Below are 25,512 nucleotides of genomic sequence, written 5' to 3'. Positions count from 1 at the left end.
GGGCCGAGGATTTAGCTCAGTCGTTCTGCCGCCTGCCTCGCAAGCGCAAGGTCCCGAGTTTAATCCCGGTACCAAAAAAAAAAAAAAAAAAGTAGAGAAAAATCTGGATAATGTAGATGAGACCTAATACAGAAACAAAGTTGTCCAGGTCCTCCTTACTGTGATATAGAAGAGCAAGAGAGGAGATCAGAGTTTTGCCTTTCTTCGGGGCAAACACTCAATGAGGGTCACAGAGAACTTTTGCAGGTGAATTCCTCCCTCTGGCTCCTTCATCGCCTGAAAGAGAACAGGGTAAAGCTTTGAGCAGCAGCATCAGTAATGCCTCCCTGAGGCAGTCATCTCCCTAAACTTCTTTCTCATTCCCTCTATAGTCATCCTATTAGAAGTACTGCAATAATGAGGACAAAAAAGGTACTCATTATTCTACTGACTCCCTAGGCATTTCATTTTGTGAATTCTTTCTCTAGTCATTTTAGAAGCTATTTAAAGAAGAGTTAAGAAACCTGTGGAACAAAATATTGAGCTCAACAGAGAAATTTTGCAAAGATAGAAAAAAAAAAAAAGAAATGCATCCTCTCCGTCACATCAGTATTTGCCATACTTAACTGGTTAAGCTCAATTTCCTCCATGTGTTTGTGCAGAGCAGTGAATGAAGATCTTCTTCTCTCCAGGATTTGGTGCTCTAGTCTGGGCAAACAGACACAAGGCAAAATATTGAGTGCCTTCAGGGGTGAATGAATAATTGAGGGGATCAGGTTTGAATTTTTCAAATGTAGGGCCTAACATTTAAGTACCAGGCAGCTTAAAAATTTGGTGTAGCTTTAAATACATATTGAAATTGGTATATTACAGATTGTGACAAATTTACATTTTGAGGGGGAAATATACGTGTGTTAATGGATTGCACATTCTCATTTATGAAACATTTTCTACTTCTAATCTTGTACAGGCTGAAGGTAAGTTTCAAACCAGGCACTACCAATCTAAAGCTTTAGCAACTCAATAAATTTTCCAAGTAAGTTTAAGCACAGAAGTATATATATTTTACTTGCCACTGTGGGTATGAAAAGGAATAAAATGAAGCATCTGTCTTCTATGCACTTATAGCCCAAGCCTGAAAAACAGTGGCACATCAGACCCACAGGAGAACCAAGTGACTACACAAAAATTTGATTGCAGTGCCTGGCTACTAAGTCCATGTTATTACTTGTTTCGTGAGCTAATTGCCGAAATCTGTGTGTTGGAAATACTTTTTAGGGCAACAGAGTTGTACAAGCCAGCAACAGGGTCCACTTGGTGTCCTACTGGCTCTGACTCGGCAGTCCTTTCACATAGAAAACTCTCATTGCCTTTGGAATGAGCTGGATATAAATCAACACAAAAAGGACTGATGATCCTAAATGATGATCCCATAATTGTATGCTCTTTAAAGTTCATTACTTTAGACCCTTGAGTATAAAATTTTATTTTTTTTGAGTAGGAGCTTATTGATAGCTCTGAGTCTTTAGGGTGCCAGCTCCTAATTTTTTAAGTGAACATTTTATACATATTCATTTTATTTCACTAAAAATGGACAAAGGACCTAGTAGTATGCAAAATATCCACACTCCATGACCAACATTTTTGCATCTAGTTATATACCCTGAATATTGTGATTTTATTTGCCATGAGTTAGCTATGTTTGTGAAATATTATTTGTAATAGCTCCAGATAAATATAACCCTAAGATCCCAAAATAATAGAATATGTAGTATTGTATTCAAAGAATAGACCACCTTACAGCAATAAAATGAACAATACAGCTAAATATGACAGTGTAGATAAAAGCATGAAAAATAACATGTGAGAAAGTTTGAGAGTATACAAAATTAATTCCTAATAGTGATGGAGGCCTAGTCACCAGTTATTTCTGAAGCAAGAATGTGGGCCTGGGGAGTAGCTCAGTGGTGCTACTTATGCTTGGCATGAGTGAGGCCCCACAGTCAAGCCCCAGCCCCAAATATGTTCCTAAATAATAATTCAAAAATGAACACAAGAAAGTTAATTATAAAAATTATGATTATGGGTCCCTCTACAAATAGAGGGGGATGGAGAGAGAGAAAAAGAAAGGAAGGAAGGAAAGAAAGTAAGTAAGTTAGTTGTTGAGGACTTACTGGGGTAGGACAGGCATACAGTTTAAGGGGATTTTTTTTTTAAAGTAAGTGTATGTTATTTTACTGTAAAAATATCTGAAATAGCCAAATTAATATAAAATTCTGGATAAAATATCAAAATTTAAAGAAAGAGAACTTTAGTAGGGGTCTCAACCCAGGTAGTGGGTTATTATCTATTTTTATTTGCTTTCACCATTATTATTATTATTTTCACCATTTTTATTTGCTTTCACCAGGGTGTATATTATTGTTCAGTGCACTTTTCTATATGTATATTTTGCTCCAGTTTGCAAAAACTAGTGAAATAGACGGAGGCGAGTTCTTAATTTCTTTTGATCTTGTTTTAATCCCACATTTTTGTCCTTAGTGAAGATTTTTCCTAGTTTCTTTTAAATCTTGACATTTCTTTTATAGAACAATAATTATATTGCCAAATAAATTCTCCAGTGATTTTGACAGCAGGTTTAGATTGTTCATCAGAAAATTGGCTCTGTGTTTTGTCTATATCTTGGCACCCGAATGTTCAATTTAACTGCAGATACCAACCTGTCTTAAGGCTCTAGTTCATGCCCAGGCAGTTAACCTTCACTATGTGGTTGGCTCGCATTAGAACAGTAATTTAGTTGATCACTGTAGTGGAAGTGTAGTCATGAACGTGCTATTTTTTTAAATGTTTCTAAAAATTGTTTCCAAATCTTAGCTTCATTCAACCCCCATATAGTCACAGAGATTAGTCGTGTCTTCATATAAAGCATTAATAAATCCAGCTCAATAGTTTGTAAATTATCTGTGGTATTAAAATTTATATGTGAATCAGCAAATTATTTACAGAGAATGTGATTAAGCAATCCATTATGATTGGCGTTTGTGGACCCAAGAACTTCTTTGGCTGCTTTCAGTCCTTATAGTGCCTAAATTACTAAAACCCAGGTTATTACACTATTACATATTATAAATAGAATAGTTTGTAAAAATAAAGTCTGAAAATAAACTGATGAATGAGATTTGGTGCTTGATATTAAGTATTTCCTTTGAATGCAAAATTTATCTGGTTAGATAGAATCCTGGAAGAAAAGCAAAACATGGATAAGTCACCCAGAATTTTGCTGGCTTGTTTTGTTTGTTCAGTTGTCCTCTTTTTTATTTATACTTTGTTGGCTTGAATTTAAACACCAGGTTTCAGGTTGACAATTGTGTGTATGTTCTTGAAATACAAATAGATGATGAAAGTTTCATAGTTATTTTCTATAATTAAGAAAGGTTTATGAATATTACTGAAAACTCTTTAAACCTTAAGGACAGATGGTCAACTAGTAGATATTCACAGTGTTAAGTTCTTAAACCTTGTTTTAAAAAAGTATCTTTGTTGTAAGTGCAATATGTACCTTCTTCAAAGAATTCAAACAATATGATTTTATTTTCTAAATGTTTGTGTAAAGTTAGCATGTCTCATTCAAGAAATATTCATTAAAGACTTCACTGTGCCAAGCACTGAAATAAACATTGGTATCAAGTGGCACCAAAATGAACATGATCTCTGTCAGAAATTATAGAATAATATTCTAATAATGCCGTCTTGTGTTTAAAAGCTTAGTGAGCAAATCTTTTAAGTATCAAAAGAAATGCTATTGTTCTCCCAAAATAACTTCTCTTGATAAACTGCTGTGTAAACTTCCAGACCACTTTTAAAATATGTAAACATATTTAGCTTATAAAAATGGAACCCTCTGTAGATCATTCATGAGCATCTATCTCTTGGAAGCATCCCGTCTTATTACTTATATATCTATACTATCCTTTTTACGACTACATAGTATTTAACTGTGACATAACTTACTTGCTACTTATTGATGGACATTTAACTGGATCCCATATATGATGCCACACAACTGTGTTTTACTTGTAGATATTTAGAGGTATCAGGGTATTTTTAGATGCATAAAATAAATTTTCTCTTTTACTGTAAAAAGAATTGCGAGAACTAAAATTTGGGCGTCAAGTACAAAAAATAATTCTATACACAGAGGCTTTGGGGACAGGGTCATCCCATGAAAAGTCATTACCTGACCTTTGTTGGCTGCACTCTGAAAGGAATCCCACATGGATACTAAAGAGGGTGGCCATGAGTTCCCTTCCTTTGGTGGCAACTCTTCTTGGCCATTTTATTTCAGGTGTGTAGCATCAACCACACTACTACATCCTGGATTCATGAGGCCATCAAGAAAATTCATTACTGTAGATGATCATTTATTTTCCTTTAGTAAAGGGCAAGAAATGAAACACAAGGAAACAGAATTTCAACCAAATTTGCCAATTTTCCTTTTCACTGACTTTGTTGATAGAAGAGTCTGTGGTCATTTGTATTTTGGTTTTTGTTTTATAAGATTGTAGTGTTTCTTCTGTACCTAAGTTAGTCAAATTATAATATATAGTTTTTTTAAAGTATTTTTATAATATTTCAAAATATTCATATTTACAATTATCCACATTATTTTTCTTACATTTTTTAAAATTTGAAGTTTCATGCTGTTTAGAAAATTCTTTAGTGTTTTTATTCACTAACAATTTGCAAATAGAAGACTTTGCTGTAAAACTTTGAGGGTTTATTTATTAGCTAAATGCCCAAAACCTCTTTTTCATTCCACAATTGTTTTGACATTATGGCCATAGATTTGACTCTTTTTTTACCCTTTCATATGAAATCATTTTTAAAAGCCATTTATTTTTATTGTTTTTAATAAATAAGGGATCACTAAGGGAAATTCAAATTAATATATATTTATAAAATGGTAAAAATCATTGCAATATGAATTTCACTTGACTTTTTTACATTTTCCAAAGTACTTTTGGAGAGCCAGAATTAATCTATCTAAAAATGGTCTTTAACAGCTTGTCCTGCAGTCTGTTTGTGCTCTTGTCCTTTATGTTGATTTGGTAATTTTATAAAGACTAAGATGTGTTAATGGATTATTTAACTTGTTTGTTGTGGAAATAACAACTCTCATTTTTCATTTCATGGTAGAGTGAACATTTATTCTTGAGTATTTGTAATTTATTGAATGAGAAATACTGAATGTTAGCATTTACAATGAAGCAGAAGTTAAAATGTGATAATTGTTGAAAAGTAGATAGCTGTTCCAATTTAAATTGATGGATACAAAGTGTGTTTGTTCCACTTAGGTTACTGTTCCATCAAATACAATATCTGTGAATGGAAGGTCAAGACTCAGCCATTCCCTGTCCTCTGATGCCCAGGAGGGCTGTTAGATGTTGCCCAGGTGAACTGCACTTCTGTTTCCACCTCCCAGACCAGCTTCACACCAATGGAGAATGTGGGCAAATGTATATTCAGATGTACACTAATATATTATCTATTAAAGTATGAGATTTTATGCTATGGCTATGAATGTCAAAAGAATTATTAGAATTTATAATTTATAATAATTTGGGGCCTTTTTTATCTTAAATATGCTGCTTTAGAACTTTAACATAAGGTATAAATGACTTTCATTTTTTTCAAATGAGAAATAATTACCCTTTACTGATGACATATTCTATACAATGGTGACTTAAAAGTATAAATGTAGATTTATAGACTTATATTTGTGTGACACATAAACGGGCAAACAGACCTGACATTTGCTGCCTCAGTGTTAGTTTAATTGGAAATATTTATGTTACATTACAGGCTGTTTTGTGCTGAAAGAGTGATTAAAAAATTAGTGATATCAATTAAGTATCTAAAGTTCAATTACTTTCATTGATGAATCGTTTTGCATACAAGACTTATCTTGTGCATTCTTTTTATAATTACAAATCATTGTCAAATTTAGAGGAAGCATATTTTAATACTTCATGAACACGAACACTTAGTGTTTTAATCTTTAGAGTTTAAGTTGTACAAGGAGAATTTTAAATATTTTCTGTATATAATTATGACATTGAAACAAACATTACTTACGTGCCAGAAGCCTTAAAAATCTTCCTATGAAAATATCAATATACTGTACAATTATTTCACATTTGATATGCAGAGAGGAGTAGAAGTTGGTATGTATTCATATTGGAAAACTTTAAATACTATTTGAAAGTTTCAGAAATCCTGGTTTTAATTTAAGTAAAATGATAAAATAGTCACGATGTTGTTCAGATGCTAATATTCTAATTTACTGTACATTTATATGAAAATTCAAATGGTTAAGCTACACAGCACTTAATCTGGCAAAGTCTAGAGCTTGATGGTATCCTCTCCCTGCTTCAAGAATTTAATTACTCAGGCCAGGGATTTAGCTCAGTGGTTCTGCCGCCTGTCTCGCAAGCACAAGGACCCAAGTTCGATCACCGGTACCAAAAAAAAAAAAAAAAAGAATTTAATTACTCATTTATTCTAAAAAATTTTTTCAAACAAGCTGACATTAAATTGGTTTTCCCCAAAGCTACTGGAATATCTTCCTCTTAAAAAATGTGATTTTTTTTCCCCTCCTGTCTAATAAAAGCAAGTTGTATATTTGGAGTGGTTTTTTTTTTTAAGTATGGTTTATGTCCACTAGCATATTTGTGTGCCTCACCTAAATAATGCATTTCTATCAGACAGTAAACAAACAAGTAGTAGTAGGCCTACCATTTATCAGGGCTTCCTAGTGAACATTTAAGACCAGGCCTTGTGACTTCAAAATCTGTGGGTAAAACGTACAAAATTCTTCACATGGTTCCAGGTATATGGCAAGGGCATTTTTAGTGCAAAATGTTGTTGCTGTTTTCCTAGAATCACACTTGGAATAAAACCCTCATACATAGATATTTAAATTATGTCATTATAAACTAATAGAGAAAGAGAATTTTTGAAAATGTTCTTATATAATTGATTATCCCCTTAAAAAATAAATTTGGATTCCTACTTCAAACCATAATCAAATACATTTGAATTGGACTAAAGACTTATTTTTGAAAATAATATTTTAAAGCTTAGAAGAATATATTCCAAACTTTCAGACCCCAGCATGTGAAAAATTGTTTAAACATAAAGGCAGTTGTAAAAGATAGGTACAATAAATTTAAATCCATTGAAAGGTAAAACTTACATGTATACCTATAAAGGCAAAAAGGCTACAAGTAACAAAATATTTTTATATATATGAAAGGATTAATTTATAAAACAGGGAGAGAAAATCCAAAAGGCCAACAAACATGGAAAACATTCTTCATTGGTAATTGGGAAAATACTAGTTTAAACTACATAAAGATATCATGACAAACTAGCAAAAATATGAATTTCAAAACAGCACATTTTCAAGACTGAAGCAGTGGGAACTCTCTGTTGGAATACATAGGCACAGTCATCATTTTTAGTGTCTAGTAAATCAAATGTCCTTTGCCACATTACCTCAAAAGTTGCTTATGCATAAGTGAAATTTGCAGAACTGCACATGTAGACTTGTGTATAACTACAGAATAGGATGCTAACTGGTGCTCAACTTTGGTATTCATGTGAGAGACTTCTATCCAACAGTCAATATGAGCAAGCAAGAGTCATAGGTCAGCACAGAGAGACACCTCAAAAATAAAAAGAACTGGGCAGTGGTATTGCAGAGAAAGAGAAAAAGAAGAATTCATAGTATTCTTGGTAAGAAAACAGAAGGCAAAAACAAGAGAAGACCAAAATGTAGGGCCAAGAGTTAATAATCCAAGATAGATTTCCCATCAGAAATCTTGAAGATATAATTGTAAATAGTCTTTTTTAAAAGATATGAATAATTTTAAAGCAATACTGTCTATACTGGCAAAAGTTATGCTAAACCATATGGAATGCTTCCATTTCTTGGGCTCTTACTAGTTCTTTTTATTAGAAATTGCATATAAGACCAAAGCTATGACACTCCAAATAATCATTTCATTGACACTCCAAATAAAATATTTTAGCTACATCTGCAAAATCATATATAAGATCTGGCAGATACTACCTAAAGAGAGAGAGAGAGAGAGAGTGTGTGTGTGTGTGTGTGTGTGTGTGCGCGCGCGCGCTTTTGTATAAGGAGTATGGTTCAGAAATATAAAGGGATTTCTCAGCTAAAAAAAATTAAACTATATTCCAAATTATAAATTATCACTGTTTAAATATTCTTCAAAATACACCTCTATAACCAACATTTCTCTTAACTATTTAAGTAATACTCTATTTCCTGTACTTAATAAAAATAACCAGTCTTATCATTGAATGAATCCAGGCCTGTGGGTTGACTTGTTAATCCTAGTACTCTATTTATACAATTATTTTTCAAGTTTATTTCCTATTTTTATCTTGTCCTTCAACTGCAGTATAGTTCAGGGTTGCCTATTTTTAGTGCACTCAAGCACCACACCGTGGAAATGCTTTAGCATTTTACTATATAACCACAGCAGTCCTGTGCTTCATCTTATCAGGCTTAAGTGTCTTCCAATTTAAAGAGTGAGTCCCAAGTTTCCTGTACATATATGTTAATGCAAGAAGGAAAAATAAAAATAAAATATTTGGCTGCCTCTGTGTTTTAGAAGAGACCTTCAAAACCAAATCTAAAAAAGACAATACAATGCAAGTGCTAAAGATAAAGGAAATAAGCTTTTGTAACCCTGGAACCTTTGACTCACTCTATCCAGTCTTGATTTTGAGAATCCTAAAATATGTTTTTAAAGGAATCAGAGCAAATAGTTTGACTTTGACAGCTTTCTCTTTTAAATTCTTGGCTAGATGAACTCTCTGAATAAGCCTACATTCATTTAAGTATGAATTTAAAATCTGTGCATCCAACATATTTCATACCTGTGTTGGAGTCTGTCTTAGTTATTTTCTTACTGCTGGGACAAAAAACTTGAAACCCACAAGTTACAGGAGGAAAGATTTATTTTAACTCATAGTTTGTGTAGGTTTTAGTGAATAATCGGCTGGCCCCAAGGCAAGGCAGTATGTGGAGAAACAGTCCATGGCAAGGCAGGCAGGATGTAGTGCACATATCAATAGAGGATGAGGGATATATACCCTCTGGGTCATGCCCATAGTGACCCATCTCCTACAAGGCTTCACCTCCCAACATGACACCCCGCTATACATACATCAGTGGACTAGTCCAGTATCACACACCCATGATCCAGTCACCGCCCCAAAGCCCCACCTATGAGTACATGAGGCCTTGGGGGGACATCTAGATACAAGCCATAACAGTCCCAAAATGCCAGTTGTGTTTGAGTACAGGCCTTCAGAGATACATGTTCAGGTCTGTACTGTAACAAGCAAAATACACAATAAAGCAAATCATTTGTATTGTTTCTATATGCATGTAGAAGTTTATACTATATGTAGCCTATTAACTATATAATAGGATTATATCAAAACAGTGCACATACTCTTAGTTAAAATGCTTTATTGATAAAATGCTAAAGGTCATCTCATCTGTTAAAAATGGCACCAATAGATCTAGGTTTACAGAAACTTCAATTTGTTTTTTAAAAATGCAGAATCTGTAGAGTGCAATAATGTATAATGTGTTTTGTCTGTATTTGGTTGCTGTTTTCATAGTTTATTCAAATCAGCTCAATTCTAGATGGCTGAGGGTTTAGAAGAAAAGACATGAATATGTAAGTCTGATGTGGCATGGTAGAATGAGTCAATAGGAGCCGAGTAGATGGAGATGTAGGTTTCTTCCTTCCCACCCATCAGTCTGTCAAGGCCGTCTGTTGCATCATGTGAGGAAAAACAGCCCTTCTTCAACAAACACTGGCAGTTGGTCTTTTCATTTCTTCCCAGAAGTACTTGTTATCTGAAGGCCCCTGGAGCATCACAGAGATTTGTACCTTAAGGAATGTAGCAAAATAAAATTAGGATTGTTGTCTTGAAACTTTTAAGTGGTCATAAAAAATGTGAATAAAAATGGAAAAGTAAATGATTCCAACAATGCCTGCTAAAAATAATGTTCCTGATATGAAATTCCACTTTCTATTCACTTATGAGTGTATGACTTACCATAGGAATATCAAAGGTTTTGAAAGTAGCTATGTGCAGTGTGTCTTTCCTTAGTTAACACATAGTAGAGGGAAATTATATATGCACATTTAGACAGATGTTAGGTCTGTGTTATAGTATCATTCATATCTTCCCTCAGCACTTAACATAATTGTAGTTTAAAAGTTTGTTTATTTATTTATTGACTATTCCCCCACTAGTTTTATTCTTCATGGAGGTAGAGACCACATCTATCTCATTCTCCATCCTTCATCCACAACATTCCATACTAACAACTTTCCTTCTTGCTATATCCTCTTCTAAATGTTTTATTGATGTTAATCATTTAATATAAACAAACAAGAAACCTAGGAACAAATTACAGAGATCACATTCTAGTAAACAGAAAACCAGAACACACACCATTTACCTTGACTCTAGACCCCTCATTCTGCTTTATTGCCTGTCTCATTTGGCATTCAATAAAATTTTTTTTAAAGAATGTATGAGTGATACTCCATGGTTTTAGCTTGGCTAAATGAAAAACAGTTCATTTGAACTTTCTTTTATACCCTCATTAGAAACAGTGACCCCACCACCCTAAAAATTTAATTTTATAAGAAAGCAAAGAAAAACAAAACAAAAATCAGCATTAGCCAGTAATATTTATTGCATAATAAATACAATACTTTAATCTTTATATAATTACAGTAGAATTCTCTCAAATTTTAAATAGACATCAATGAAATTTTGCTTTAGATTTAATTTGTTCAAAGTTGTCATGATTCCCACTTAAACGTTTTGTCATAAACACACACAACTACTTTAGAAAGCATAGAACTCTCATAGTATTTTTGACAATGAGAAATTCCTGAAGTGAGTGTTCATTACTGGGCCAGGGATTTAGCTCAGTGGTTCCGCTGCCTGCCTCGCAAGCGCAAGGTCCCGAGTTCGATCTCTGGTACCAAAAAAAAAAAAAAAAGTGAAGAAAGAAGTATTCATTACTCAGTTTTAAATACATTCATTAATTATTCACTGTATAAAGTACAAGGGTTCTAACTAATCCCCACCTCTCCATGAGGCCTTTATTATTCTTAAAAATGCAAGTACTTCTGGCTATATTCACTGAAGTTTCGTTCATTTTCTATTATAAACGAATTGATTATTGTTTCCATTTTAATTGATTTTCTCAAGAGAACAGACGTATTTTACTGTTCCATTTGAAATAAATTCTTACAAAAATCATAAAGGGTAAGAGATTAGTTATGTATACTTATATGTTTTCTTGCTTCAGAATTTTATTTCGTGGTAAAAGTTAAATAACACTTAATTGAGAGATTTTGCTGCTTTTGCTAGAATTGGTTTCATTCATCTCAACAATACTATGAAATTAAAAGTGACCTTTAAAAAATAAGAACTATTTTCAAGGTAGGGAAAAACTCCTTTCTCAAAATCCACATTCCATTTAAGTGATACCGCTTCTCTCTGAAGAAATAGAATGAGCTCTGTTAAAGTGACTTGTGTAAATGATCTCATTGTGGAGGTACTGAGGGGGACAGAGGCTTGTCATTGCCAAGTAAGTCACATTTAAATTCCCTCAAGCCTTGAGAAATAATGTGAGGGAAAGTGCAAAAATAGCAGTCATTCCTTTAGACTAAGTCAACTCCTCGGCCTCCTGAGAGCACTTCAGCCATGAGTTCATCTAGCCATATGCAAAAAAAATAAGAATCATCTATATTTGGCACATGGCACTTTTCAATATACTAGTGCACTCATCTATCAATACAATTTTTGCTGAGACTTCTAGTAAATATCCACCATGCACCCTGCTTCGTGCACAGCAATAGACACATTGAAAATGCTTTCTTCCTCTGCAACACAGAAAATTGCAAGAGCACATAGCCAGACTAAACTAGCCAGAATGGAACTAGCGGCAGCTGTATCTGATTGAAACCGTGGGGAGAATTGAGATTGACGGAGTTGCAGGGCTAGGAGGTTAATGAGTCCATAGTCCTGCCTCCAGGCAGAACTGTCCTAAACCATTCCAGGCAAATGACAGCTCAGCCTCATGGAACAAAAATCTTTCTAATGTGATTCAGTAACATATTCCATTGTCTATATTTCCTTATCCTCATAAACTTCTGAAGCAGTGTAAATCCACACTCTCCTTTTAATCTCCGTGTTGACAGATACATAAAATAATAAACTGACAGAAACGTCAGAGATGCCAAGGGCCTTAGAGACAGGTCACAGAACTGGTTATTCTCATCTTTCCAGAGATCTCAGAGGAGAGAATAATTAGCAAGTCTGTTCAGGATGTGATTCTACTTAGAGTAGTATTTTGAATCTAACAATTTGTTTTTAAGCATAAGATTTTTATCATGAATCAATAAATGAAATTTTGCTTTACACTTTATAGCAAGGATCATAGGCTTAACAAAAACTATTTAAATCTGAAATATGTATTCAAAAAATGAGTGCTCATTTAGAAAAAGCAAAGAAAGTGAAAAACTAGTGTGCAAATAGATCCATATGTCTTTATTTACTAAGGTTTTAATTATATATTGCAATTTATACTTTCTTACACACAGTGCTTCTAATAATAGATTACTGCCTGACTTTTACTTCTGGGAATTGGTAATGATGAATGTGTTGGCAACGTCATATAGAGAAAAGACTAGGAGATATGGAAACCAGAGTTCCGGTCCCTTGTCCACTACTTATCATGGATATATTTTCCAGGACACTGATTCATCTCTGAGCTTCACTGCTGTCACTTGTAAGGTGGAACTAATAATATCTATTTTGCATTTGTCTTGAGGATGAGTGGGATGATGCTGGTAAAATCATCTAGCTGCCTCTAGAATGTTAGCTGACTTCTCTATTTTTCATGAATTCTCAGAAGTGAGTGAGTGACAAACCTGCCTCCTGTGAGGCCATCAGCTGGGTTTCTTTTCCATTTGGCCTGTCTTCTCTTTTGCTGATCACCATGCAAGCCATGAGGAAATTTTCCTTAGGGAAAACAAAGGGTAAGAGCAAGGAGCCCTTCTGATGCCAACTTAAAACTGATGTCAGATTTTAGCCTCAATTTTAAAAAATTGTACGTGAGACATTTTTGCTAAGAATAACTAGATAGAATTCAGGTTTTAAAACACTATATTCATTTTGAGAAAGCTATAATAGAACTGCTTTAGGCAAAGGATAAACGACTCAAAGATTGAGTATTTTTTAGTTCACAAGAGTAAGCAGTGACTAAAGCATTTCTTACTGTGAAGTAGAAATGCTATTTTCATTGTTTGGAATAGACAATTTCTTATCAAATCAAAGAAATATATTTTTATACATAAACACTTATAAACATAGAGATAATTTTAAAGACCACTCCTAGCTTTATCATTCAGAGAGCCACTAATAATGTTCAGGTATATTTTCTTTCTCTGTGTATATCCTGACGGGACAATTTCAAGTTCAACTTCTGCCACTTATGGTACCAGTCGGACTTTGGCAAGTTATTTAGCTTCTCTAAGCATCTGCCACTGCATCTGAAAACTGATATCAACTTCACAGCATTATTGTGAAGATTACTGAAATAATGCACAAAACAATACTGTATGGTACATGCTCAGCTTTCGTTAAAGTTAGCTATTTTAAATGAAAAAAAATGATAATTCAAGAAAAGGAAATGAAGGTCATCAGTAAGCTATTGTGACCTGGTTCTTTGGAGTCTGTACAATATAGAAAGTCAAATTTTTCACAAACCACAAAATAGACAACTTACCTAATGTTTTTTATGTAGCCCTGGATGCTATGTCATAATTTAACACTTAGACCTATGAGACACATAGCTATTACTATTGTTATTACCTCTATGAGTAAGCTGAGTCAAAAGCAGCTTAACTGCCACGCACTATCTCAGAGTTCAGTGACGAAACTGGGATTTGGATGCAATCTACCTAGTTCTAAAGTCCAATTTGTGGAAATATATATAGAAGAGGTTACTATTTATCAGGAATATCAGTAAATATTCCAGTTGAAAATCAAACATCCTAAAAACACATGATTGACAATAAAGAGAGAGATAGGCAATATCAGGAAAAGAACATGCAATGGCCTACACTCTTAACTAGAATGTTTGTAATGTTTCCAAGTGGCCCCAGTGCCCCTCCAGTAAGGTCATAGGGCCTCTCACTGGGCCCATTTCTTCTGAGATTTGTAGAAGTGGTTGGACAGCAAGCCATGTTCTTAGAAAAGTAGATTTATGTTACTCTTGGAAACAGACTGTTGTAAGAAAGACTTTGGCATAAAACAAGGCAGAGTATACACAGTTGTCTCTCAGATGGCATGGGTTTGGAAACATAAGTGGACAAGCCAAACCCATAAGTTTCTCTTTTCCTTTGGACTGAATTCCAGGGTGTATTTTTTTCTGTGTCTATGTAGCATTCGTGTTTCTCCTTATTTATTCCTGCATAATATTTCATGGAATGGATGTAACACTGACTATTGAATACAAATAAGATTCCTCAGTCATTTTAAACTCTTTGAGTCCATTTTCCTTGTGAGGGGAGAAAAAAGCAGAAAAGCATCCAAATCCACAAGGGTGGACAAATAATAAAACAAAAAGTCCTGTCAACTTTTGGGGAAACTGCTATGTTCAGATACTGGTGCGGAAAGTGTAAATTGGTACATTCTTTTTAGAAAACAATTTGGCAACATTTACAAAGTACTATAAATGTTCATACTGTTTGGCACGGTTCTCCCATTCCTGGGAATTTATCCTAAGGCAATAATTAAAAAGAAAAATATATAAATGTAGGAAGAATTCAAAAGTAATGTTAATTATAAATGAAACCTAGGAGCAAACTTTTCTTCAACAAAAGACAGATAAATAAATTTCCTTGTACTATTTTGCTCTCTCAAATAATTATAAACATAAACTACCTAAAAACAGAAAAAGTAAAAGTTTAAAATGCCAAATGATTTGTATTCTTTGATTATACCATCTAATATGAATAAATTGGCAGGCAGTGATGAATGACAGAAGCAACGATGTTAAGAATACAGATTGAATAGTTTTTCTTCTTAAATTTCTTATGTTGCTTGAGGAATGCAAATTAACAAGTAAGATAGATAAATGGATGAAGAGGTTTCTGTGTCATTTTAAGAGCAGGTAACTCTTCCTTTTCCAACCCTCAGTGACCAAGCCCAACTAACCAAACACATGATAAAGTAAAGAACTTGCTATTTGTCTTCAAAGAGAGCTGGTATGTGTAGGTCTGACATATAAACTAGCCACCACCATGAAAAAAGAGATGGACAGCAAACTTCTGGAGTAGGATTTTCAAGTTATAGTAAGATCTCACAGCCAAAATTAGTTCTCTCTGTTTCTCTCTCTCTGTTTCTCTCTCTCGCTCTCTCTCATTTTCAGTATGGCAGGCAGTGATCTTGCTGCTTTCCTTTTCCTCTACCAAAATGCTTTCTGTGCTCTTTAGCATAGCTTTTAGGCCCCCTTCATTTAACTGCTGTCCTGATTTGAGCATTTTAACCTTTTGTTTTTCAGTTAATTCTCTACTGTGGTTTTTACACTCTGTTCTGTGTCTCTTTTAAAGATATCCTGGCTAACTGGCTATATTTTCATTTTCAGTGCTAAAAATAAAGATTTAATATAATTTCAGCTCTTAAGTAGGACTTTATTTGGTTAATTTCTCAGAGAGGAGAATGATCATGGGTTTGTGTCACTAAGAACATCTAATTAATCCTGTCTTCTGCTTAGATTCTGTAATACAAACAGAAAAATGCTTAAATTTCTGTACATTTCTTCAGTACAAATAGATGCCTTCAAGAAAAATTAACTCTTCCTTTTACCTGATATTAAAAGTTTTGTCACTTTTTTATGCAGTTCTTTTAATGGAATAGTACTTATATATTTTAATCATATTGGAGTAAACTAGCTATATATCTACCAGTTTTGCAGTGATTATGCCCTCAGTTTGTGTTGCTGGTGATTTATTTGCTAAGATATTTATATGGGAACATTTTCTTTTCCCAAGTAAATCATTGCCCTAAAGCTCTTTCAGCTTAATAACAAGTATTAATTGGACATTTCATTTTGTCACCAACTCTTGAACATAGAGAAGGACTAATTTGACTCTATTCTTTGACTTTGACCTTTTAATACCTGAAAATAACAGATTTTACTATACAAACTTACGCTTCTCCAAATGGGAATGTAACATTGTGGGATAATTCCTGTGTTTTCAGAGTTGACATATAAGTACATTTCTAAGAGCTATTTTGCTATCAGAGGTGATCACTCTGGCAGTGTTATCATGGACTTATATGCAAATATTTATGTCTTTGTTTAACATAAAAGCAAAACCTGATCCTTTCCAGATTCTGGGTTCTTTCCTTCCAAAATGGGAAACTGTTACTTCATCTCTAAGGCCTCTTCTAGGTGTATATTCTCTTAATCTAATTGTTTTGTATTTCAAGAATCCAAAAAATTACACATTTTTGGTAACATCAAAATGTTTTGGGGCTGGGGATTTAGCTCAGTGGTGCCATCGCCTGCCTCGCAAGCACAAGGTCCCAAGTTCGATTGCCTGTACCAAAAAAACCAGATTTGTTCTGGGCTGGGGATTTAGCCCAGTGATGCCCACATCTGCCTCACAAGTGCAAGGTCCTGAGTTCAATCCCCAGGACCAGAAAAAAAAAAAAGTTTTGTTCTTTTTAAAAGAAACTTTAAGTGATTCACGATTTAGCATTTACAGAGTTTACTATGGTAGACAATCAACTGGTGAATGGTAAGGATATGTTTGAACATAACCATACATATTTATATTCGTATTTCCAAATATATGAATTTAAATATATAGGTTGCCCTATGCCCTTAGAAAATTGAACAATGGCAAGAAAACATGATAAAACAAACAGGGCAGAAGTTGGAGGGTTTTATGTATAAACTAAAACCATGCCTTAAAAAGTTGAACATATACCTTGACTATTTCTACTACCATGATACTGGGATACAGGCTTATAACAGTATTCAGTCACTCTCTAGAAAGACCAACATTAAATATTCTAAATGCATGGCAGAAGTAAGTTTATTAGTAGTTGTTTTTAAGACGGAGCATTTATGGTCCCTCTACCAGGGCATTTATAACATGATTTCATGTGTGAAATTTCCATTTCCACACAGTTTCTCAGTAACAAATGTATTGTGTAGATCGCAAGTATGTATAATCTTCTTATACTTACTAAGCAAGGCTAAATAGCCTCAAGGTCATTCAGACTAATTTCTGGCTTCTATGTGAAGACAGTTCCAAGCTATTTAAGGAATATGTAGCTGCTGCAGAGCTTGGAGCCAAATTTGTCTCTTATCACTAGCAAGTGTATAATTTTCAGATGCTACCTTCACTCCTCGAGCCACTGAAATTTTATATTCTTATTTTTCCTTTATTTAAAAACACTAATGTAAAAATACTTCTAATCTTTCTATATTTAAAAAATCAGTAATCTGCCTTATATTGCTTTTGGAGTGTATCTGGGTATAAATAAACATGAGCTAAATAATTTTCATAATTTTTAGGAAGCCCAAAAGGCTAAAATTAGGAAAGGCCTAATTATTTTTATGATAGAGTATAATATTAGTAACCATGAAAAAGCGTGATATCTTAACCAAACAATAACCTTATGTTGAAAACACAAAGTTAGCCTGGGAAAATGATTGATTAAAATATATGATTTTGCTTAAAATAACCTTAATGGTATGTACTTATAAATTAAATAGGATATGAGTTCCAAATAGTGTATGAATCCACATAAACAAATTATAACATTTTAAAAATTATTTCAACTTTTAAAATGGTATAAGGAAGTTAATATACAGTGTAATCCTTATGAAAATACCTGTGATATCTATATTAATATACAGTGAAAGAGTAGTAATCAGTGAAACTTCTGTGACCTCCATGTGAATCAACAGTGGTACAACGGCCGGGGATTTAGCTCAGTGGCTCTGGTGCCTGTCTCACAAGTACAAGGTCCCGAGTTCGATCTCTAGTACCAAAAAACCCCCAAACAAACAGTGGTACATTGCTTAATGTAAAACTCAATTACATCATGTTTATGTAGAAATGTTTAAATATGCTTAAAATATCTGTGGTAAATCATTTTAATGTCTTAGTTGGACATTTTTGTGTTATACATTACTCTTTAAATACTGAAATAATATTTTTACATAACCACCAGTTTATTTTGGAAGACTCCAACACCAAATCATTATATTATTTTCTTTGTATGATCCAAAGCTTTTATTATTCAGGTATTTATTTTCCTGATCTATCAAATAATTCTAACATTTAGAGAATGCTTATTTTCATTTATAGCAGATTATAATTTTTGTAATACAATATTTCTGTTAATGTAGCAAATAGCATAGTGAGCTACAGTCTTTCCAATAATAAGCTACATAATTATATACTGAAGGAGTAATACTCTACTTCCAGACTGAATTATTTTATTATTAAGAATATTTATCTGAGAAATGTCTGTTTATTTCAGATGCCCATTTTCAGATTGGGTCTTTAAATTTGGGAGGTCTGATCTTTTTAAGTTCTTTATAGATTCGAGATAGTAGGCCTTTGTCTGAGAACCAAGACAGATTATGTAAAGCTGCAAATTTCCAATGATGAATGTCGTTATATTGTATACCTAAATTGTACCAGTGATTAGAATGAGTAATTTATAATGAGAAATAGGAAGAAAAGGTCCAAAGGGGTAGGGGAAGTGGGAGGGGCAGGGGAAAGGAAAGAAGGGAAAGGAAAAATTATGAGAAATGGAAAAAATGGAAACAAAGTCATTGTAAATAGGGAAGGGAGGAGGGGGTGAAGGGAGGGCTGGGGATGGGGAAAAATAAGAACCAAGATGCATCATGTAAAGGTACAGGTTCCCAAGGAGAAATGTAAATGTATTGTATACCTAAAATGTACCAATAAAAGAATTTAAAAAGAAAAAGAAAACAAAACAAAACAAAAAAAGAATATTTAGGGCCAGGGATTTAGCTCAGTGGTTCCAGAGCCTGCCTCGCAAGGACAAGGTTCCAAGTTTGATCTCCGGTACCAAAAAAAAAAAGAAAAAAATTTAAGAAGTGAGTTTAATGTCATGGAAGAAATTAGTTGAAATGCCATTTTTTGGGTAGACATAGAAAAGATTTCATGTGAAGTTAAATATTTTCATTTTATGAAAAGAAAACATTTTTATAACCAAGTAAGAGAATAATAATAGCTATTACATTGTATATCATTATTTTCAAGTAGTTACTCAATGCAAACATAAACCAAAAAGACTCTTACAAAAATACAAGTTTTTTCTTACAGAAAAAAAAAACACACAAACTTTCTTTTCAACAAACTAAGATAAACTTAGGAAAATACAATCTAAAAATCAATAACTTCCCAGGAACAGTCCCTCCAACTATAAAATCCAGAAAATAGGGGAAGCCTATTTGATGAAATGATTCAATGAAATAAACTATTTGCAAAACATTTGACATCTACTTACTTGAAATAAAATGCTTCTCCTAAGAGGTAGGATTGTTTTAATTAATGTAATTTAGTTAAGAGAAATGCAAATTTATATTGTTCTGATGATATAAATTTAAAATTAAACTTGCCTTTTTGTGTAATTATAAAAAAAATGCATCAACAATCAATTAGGAATCAATTAGTTGGTCCTTGTTTCCAAAAAAAAAAAAAAAACCCACAACAACAACATACACAGCAAGAAAATACAGCAAAAAGGGAATATGGGTATTACTGAGTGTGTTCTTCAGCTGAGAACTAATGGAATTTTATGACTCTTCCTCATTTATGTTTTCCTTCACCTTGAATCTCAGTGGTCACTATTCTTTATCTGGTAAGGTGAGGGATTTAAAGCCTGGGTAGCCCTCACTGAATCCGGTTGCAGTATAATCCCATTGATATTTTCTTCTTATCCTTAATGTAGCAGCAAGGAGAATGAACCAGCACAATAACACATTAACAATATTAACATTAAAAAAATTTTTTTTTGCTTAGTTACATAGAACATGAAGAATTCTTATTCATCAGGGCAGAACTTAGCTTCCAATTTCATGGAGTATTACTATGTCCTGTGTTGGGAGAATTCATCTTTTTTTGCCTATTCTATCAGAGTCCCAAATCAGAAGGGACAGTAAACAATTGGCAAATGAGTCAATAGATGTAATCTGAAGACCTTCCATCCCAATTTCCTACCACAGAGTTCCAGACCTGTATATACTAGCCAGGGGGAAAAAGAGCTCCATGTGATCATCATTTATTCAGAATATAAACAATATTTTACAGGACAATATATTAAATTGCCAAGTTGTTTACCTTTGGGTAAAATTCATCTGAATCTTCTTCATTGACTAGTTTCTTCTGAGTAATGCAGTATGTAATAACACGAAACAATTCCTTAAACATTAGCCCATTGCCTTATTTGTGTATCTAAGAGTTAGAAACAATTAGAAAATTGTTTTGTTTAAACTGAAGCTATTTTGCATAAGATATCATGGCCTTGTCTTATGAGGGCAGATAGTGTAATGACAGAGAAAAATGATCAGAGAAAGCAGAACAAAACAATTTAAAAATCCCACACAAATATACAAAACCAGAGTAAATATCTACTGCAATACAAAAAATTTTTTGCTCACTACTACCATAGAAGATGGGAGTTTCTCATTGCAGACAATCTGACACCAAATAGTACTTGGTACATAAGTAAAATGCTTATCAGGAGTGCATGATAGATTACTGCTACTAGAACATAGATCATTCAAGGCCACAGTCTTACTACCTTTCATCAGAATTCTATGATTTTGAAACCATGAATATTCTTCATTTCTTCCATCATGAACATTTGGTTCATGAGTTCACTGGCATTGCTGAGAAAGAAGATTGAATGGGTCAATTTACTTACACTAAAGGCCTTTGCTAAACACATAACTTCCCAAGAAATAAATAACCATTCTTAGCATCCTTGAGAGATTAGTTCCAAGAACCCCTCCCATACATATGTATAGATACCAAATATGTGGATGATCAAGTCCCTTACATAAAATGGCATAGTATTTGCATATACCCTATACACATCTTCCTGTATACTTTAAACCTGTTTAGGGAGTAATGACAAGGAAAAAAGTTTGAATACTTTTGGTACAAATGCAACTTTTTCTGTTCAAATATTTTCAATTTAAGGTTGGTTGAATACGAGAATGCACAAACTGCCAACATGGAAGGCTGACTGTATTCACCTTCTGAGCTCATTACAGAGGATATAAGGCTTCAACATACCCTTTTTCCAAACCCTCTCCATAACCCTCTAATTCTGTTCTTTCCAAGTGCCTGGTCATCCAATGAACCTATCATCCACTGAGTTGGTGTAAGTTTCCATACTTATTATATCTGCTGCATAAAAATTAACTCACTTTAATTTCTCAAAACAACCATTTTATTATAATCATGAACTCTGCAGGTATTGTGGGGCACAGTAGGGATGGGTTATTTCAGCTCTGTGATGTCTGCAGCTTTAGCTAAGCAGTCTTGGGCTGGAACCATCTGAAAGCTTGACGTCTGGTACTAACGCAGTGCTAATTCAAAGACTGGTGACTGGAGGACCTACATGTGGCCTCTTTTGGCAACTATATACCATGACAACCATAGGGTACTATTATTTCATTCCAGATGATTACAGGAAATAAATTAGCTGCTTGACCTTTGCATGCTAGGACCAGGTAGATCTAAATTCTATTCCTAAAATGGTTAGGATTCAAAATCCCTGCTGTCTCAACAAGGCCAAACAAAATCCCTGGGTTCTGCCACCTTCTCCCAGATTCTATTCTGAAACTCATTATTGGTAACAATTTCTGTTTATATCACAGTCTTGACTTAAAGAAAAGCTAACTCTGGTTCTCCTAACTAGAAAATGATGACATTGGAGGAGTACAGGTTGGCTCAGAGCGTCTATAGAAGGAATAAAGAACCAAGCTCAGGAAATGTGACTGCATTAGAGAATGAGAAGCAGAAAATGTATCTAAGTACATGTATAGGGAATAGTCTCATAAGACATTGGCACTAGCAGTGACACCACTGGCTCATTGGTGGCTGAACACCTGCCGTTATGGTTGACTATATGACTGAATTGCTCTATTGCTTCCAGAACAACTCCCACTTGCCCTTTGCCCTTTGCCCTTTCACTTAAGACAGACCCAACATTCCTGCATTGATCATCCCTTAGCAAAATTTAAGGTGAGAGGAGGGGATAAATGTTCTTTTCAGTTTTTCAATGGGAAGTGGGGCTTTGCCACTCCACTTCTACACAACAGAATTCCTCCCAAATAGGAAAGGGGTTTAGATTATGTGTATACAAAAGTAAAGCAAAAATCATTTGAACATAATCTGATTATTTAATCATTAAAATGATTGAATGGGTGAATTAAAAGTAAAATTTAGTTCAACTAACTGCATTAATAGAGCCCCAAACTTCTAGCCCTGGTACGTTTAATTTCTTTAGTTCTCTCATTTATGAGGAGAGTTTGGCCTCTGCTCACGAATTTTCACTGTACCTTTAACTTTCTCCTCTTTCTTTTAAAAAAATATTATTAGTGTTATTCACAGGAGCTCATCCACATGGTGGAGACATATGCCTAGGACTTGGCAGTACAAACTGCAAAGTTTAAAGAAACTCTCAATGAACGAAGCGTGCTAATATTTTTGAAGTTCCAATAGATTGTTTCGTGTGTGTGTGTAAACAAGTATAATTGAAGATTACTGAAAAAGTTGGTAAAATCAGAGTTTATGCATCTAATTTTCCATTGTGAGAGCAGGAATTTGGAAATTTATTTTTCACTTAATCTTATTTTTCTTTCTCAATTGCAACACAGGTTTGGAGAGAGCCTGTAGACCAGAGAATAGCAAACGCAGTGTCCAATTACACTTAGCCAGTCAGCCCCAATAGAGTGACCTGGGAAATCCCAAGACAGTGACTATAGAAATTCTTTCATGAAAGACTTAATTCCAAGGTTCTTTATGAGGAAATCTGGGGACTTTCTACTTAATTTACCTCATCTGAGTCATTCCTTCAGTAGTCTACATGTTACTTCTGAGAACAATCCAAACTTTTCAAACCAACACAGGATCTTTCCTCTCCTTTTTGAGAAAAACCTAAAATATTCTTGGTGGAAAATGTAATGTCACTCCAAAATTGGTTGGTGTTCCCTTTAATGTATCTGTTATGGAGTTATGCAAGGGAAATACAGGGAATGCCCTGAATCAATCTTTTAGAAACTTATACTGAACCAAATCTTCATTCATGATGGCTCCCAGTCTTCTTATGTGAATAACCCAGAACTTTCAAAATAAATGTCTTGTGAATTCAGAGGATAATATTTGCTATTTGTACAAAATGATATTCTGCCAAGATTTACACAGTTTGCTGTTGAAGTCATCCAAACTTCCAAAAAGGATTATGACACAGAAATCATGTAATTGAAATAGGCATTTAACAGTGCTGTATGTCCAACAGCATGCTATTTGGAGACCTTTAGTTCCATTTATCCCATTTGAGTCATATCTGTATTACAGGGAAATTCCCAGTTAAGTCCTGGGTTTGACCATTGGGTGAGCTCCAGTCTCCTCAAATCAACACCAGATCAAAACAAGACTTCAGTGAAGCTTACAATTGAAGCAGCTACCACAATCTCCCTGAGGCATTGCCTCCATGGTTATAGAGAAATTCACACAGCAAGATGTACATTCAGAAGTTGTTTTTCAACCAGTTGCACTAGGGCTCCAAATCATCGCAACCCATAGTGGTTTTATTTTATCACACAGACACAACTGAAGATTACTGGTCTGTTGAAGATTTACTACAGACAGATGAAGGGTAAATTTCCTAAGTGTTGTACTGTTGTTTCAAAATTTTTAATTTTCTCACAATGCATCAAGATTTAAGAAAAACAAAAACAAAACAACCATATCTGAGGGGTCAGTAATGATGACCTACATAATAAGCTGATAGAGAAAGAAAAACAAGAGGATTAATTGTGTACCCTGTTACTGTATTAAAATTATTTTCATAGGGCTGGGGATTTAGCTCACTGGTGCCACACCTGTCTTGCAAGCTCAAGGTCCTGAGTTTGATCCGGGCTACCAAGAAAAAAAAATTATTCTCATAGGGTCAGGAATAATATGATCATCAAAACAATGAACTAATATATATATCCATTAACTTCATGGTACAGGCATATTAATGTACTTACTTGCCACAGGTGAAAACTAAGATTCAAGAAAAGAAGAAAAACATCAGTTATATTGCTTAATTACATTCTGCTAGTTAGTAGGGATGGAAATTTGAACTAAGAGGCCACAGGCTTAGACACACCGTGGCTTATGAAGAATGAAGGATGAATATGTACTTTCTAATGAATAAACAGGTAAAATGTATAAATGACATAAGACACAGCTACTTCTACTATTATGGTTTTTTACAACCTCTTCTATACTCCAATATAATTGTTAATAATTATTTTTATTAGCATCACCTGTCCAGTTTAGCAAAATATATTACGGTATTCCTAAATGGTAAAAAAATGTTAATGCAGATGTAGCTTGTCTTGTGCTGTTAATTTTGCACACATGATTCAGGTTTTTTGAGAATATAAACAAAAACTCTTTTTGGTAATTTTATGTTAAATGAAGATACAGATGGCATTAATGACTCACATGAACATTATAGATTTTTCTGAAGGAATTATTTCAATGGCCTTTACCTACTAGCATCAAGATTAGTCTAGCATGATAAACTTGCTGAAAAATACATGTCATTTTTAAGCATCCAATCATATCAGTCCCCAGGGGACATTCCTTATTGTCTTATCCAAATAACATTTTATCAAGATTCTTTTGTCAATTTGTTACTCTGTTTTTAGGGTTTCTGAGGATTTTATTTCACATTATGTATTCAGACCAACCTTATGTATTCCTTAAAAAGGACTCTCCAGAGAAACATGCATATTTCATAGTCTATGTCCTAAAACTTGGGCACAGACTGTGGGGAGGAATCCATTTTGACCTCAGAAGTTTTCAACTCATTACTAAATCCTGTCCTCATCTCTTAATATCTCTCTAACGATCATTTCTTTTCTCCTCCAATGCTTCAACTTAGTTCAGGTCTCAGTCTATTTCACTTGGATTATTGAAATGTCTTCTCAAATTCTTTCTTCATACTTGAGTCAGAATGTTCTTTACAAAATAAACATTACATCATGCCACTTCCTGTTGCCTTTAGGATCTCAACTCCATTACCACATTAACTGCAACTTTGGCAAAC

The 25,512-nt window shown here is 33.9% G+C and overlaps 1 protein-coding gene and 1 long non-coding RNA gene across 17 annotated transcripts in view; one reads left to right on the top strand and one right to left on the bottom strand.

Annotated features, from left to right (window-relative positions):
• Cobll1 (cordon-bleu WH2 repeat protein like 1) overlaps positions 1-6,666 on the top strand; it is a 151,427-nt gene extending 144,761 nt beyond the window's left edge. For all 16 annotated transcript variants that reach the window (XM_021265510.2, XM_021265482.2, XM_021265499.2 and 13 more), the window contains one exon: positions 5,334-6,666. In XM_021265510.2, coding sequence (XP_021121169.1) covers positions 5,334-5,420 — 87 coding nt within the window. In that variant the 3' untranslated portion in view covers positions 5,421-6,666. The remainder of the gene's footprint in view (positions 1-5,333) is intronic.
• A 2,346-nt stretch (positions 6,667-9,012) lies between these two features.
• LOC147829941 (uncharacterized) overlaps positions 9,013-25,512 on the bottom strand; it is a 60,153-nt gene continuing 43,653 nt past the window's right edge. Inside the window, exon 2 of the long non-coding RNA XR_015446747.1 lies at positions 9,013-9,977. This is a non-coding gene — a long non-coding RNA (uncharacterized LOC147829941). The remainder of the gene's footprint in view (positions 9,978-25,512) is intronic.

Source organism: Heterocephalus glaber, unplaced genomic scaffold (assembly GCF_053883595.1).
Source record: "Heterocephalus glaber isolate CG9 unplaced genomic scaffold, H.glaber_assembly_v1.0 deba00000347, whole genome shotgun sequence".
NCBI classification, from domain to species: Eukaryota; Metazoa; Chordata; class Mammalia; order Rodentia; family Bathyergidae; genus Heterocephalus; species Heterocephalus glaber.
This window is presented reverse-complemented; position numbering and strand designations above follow the sequence as displayed.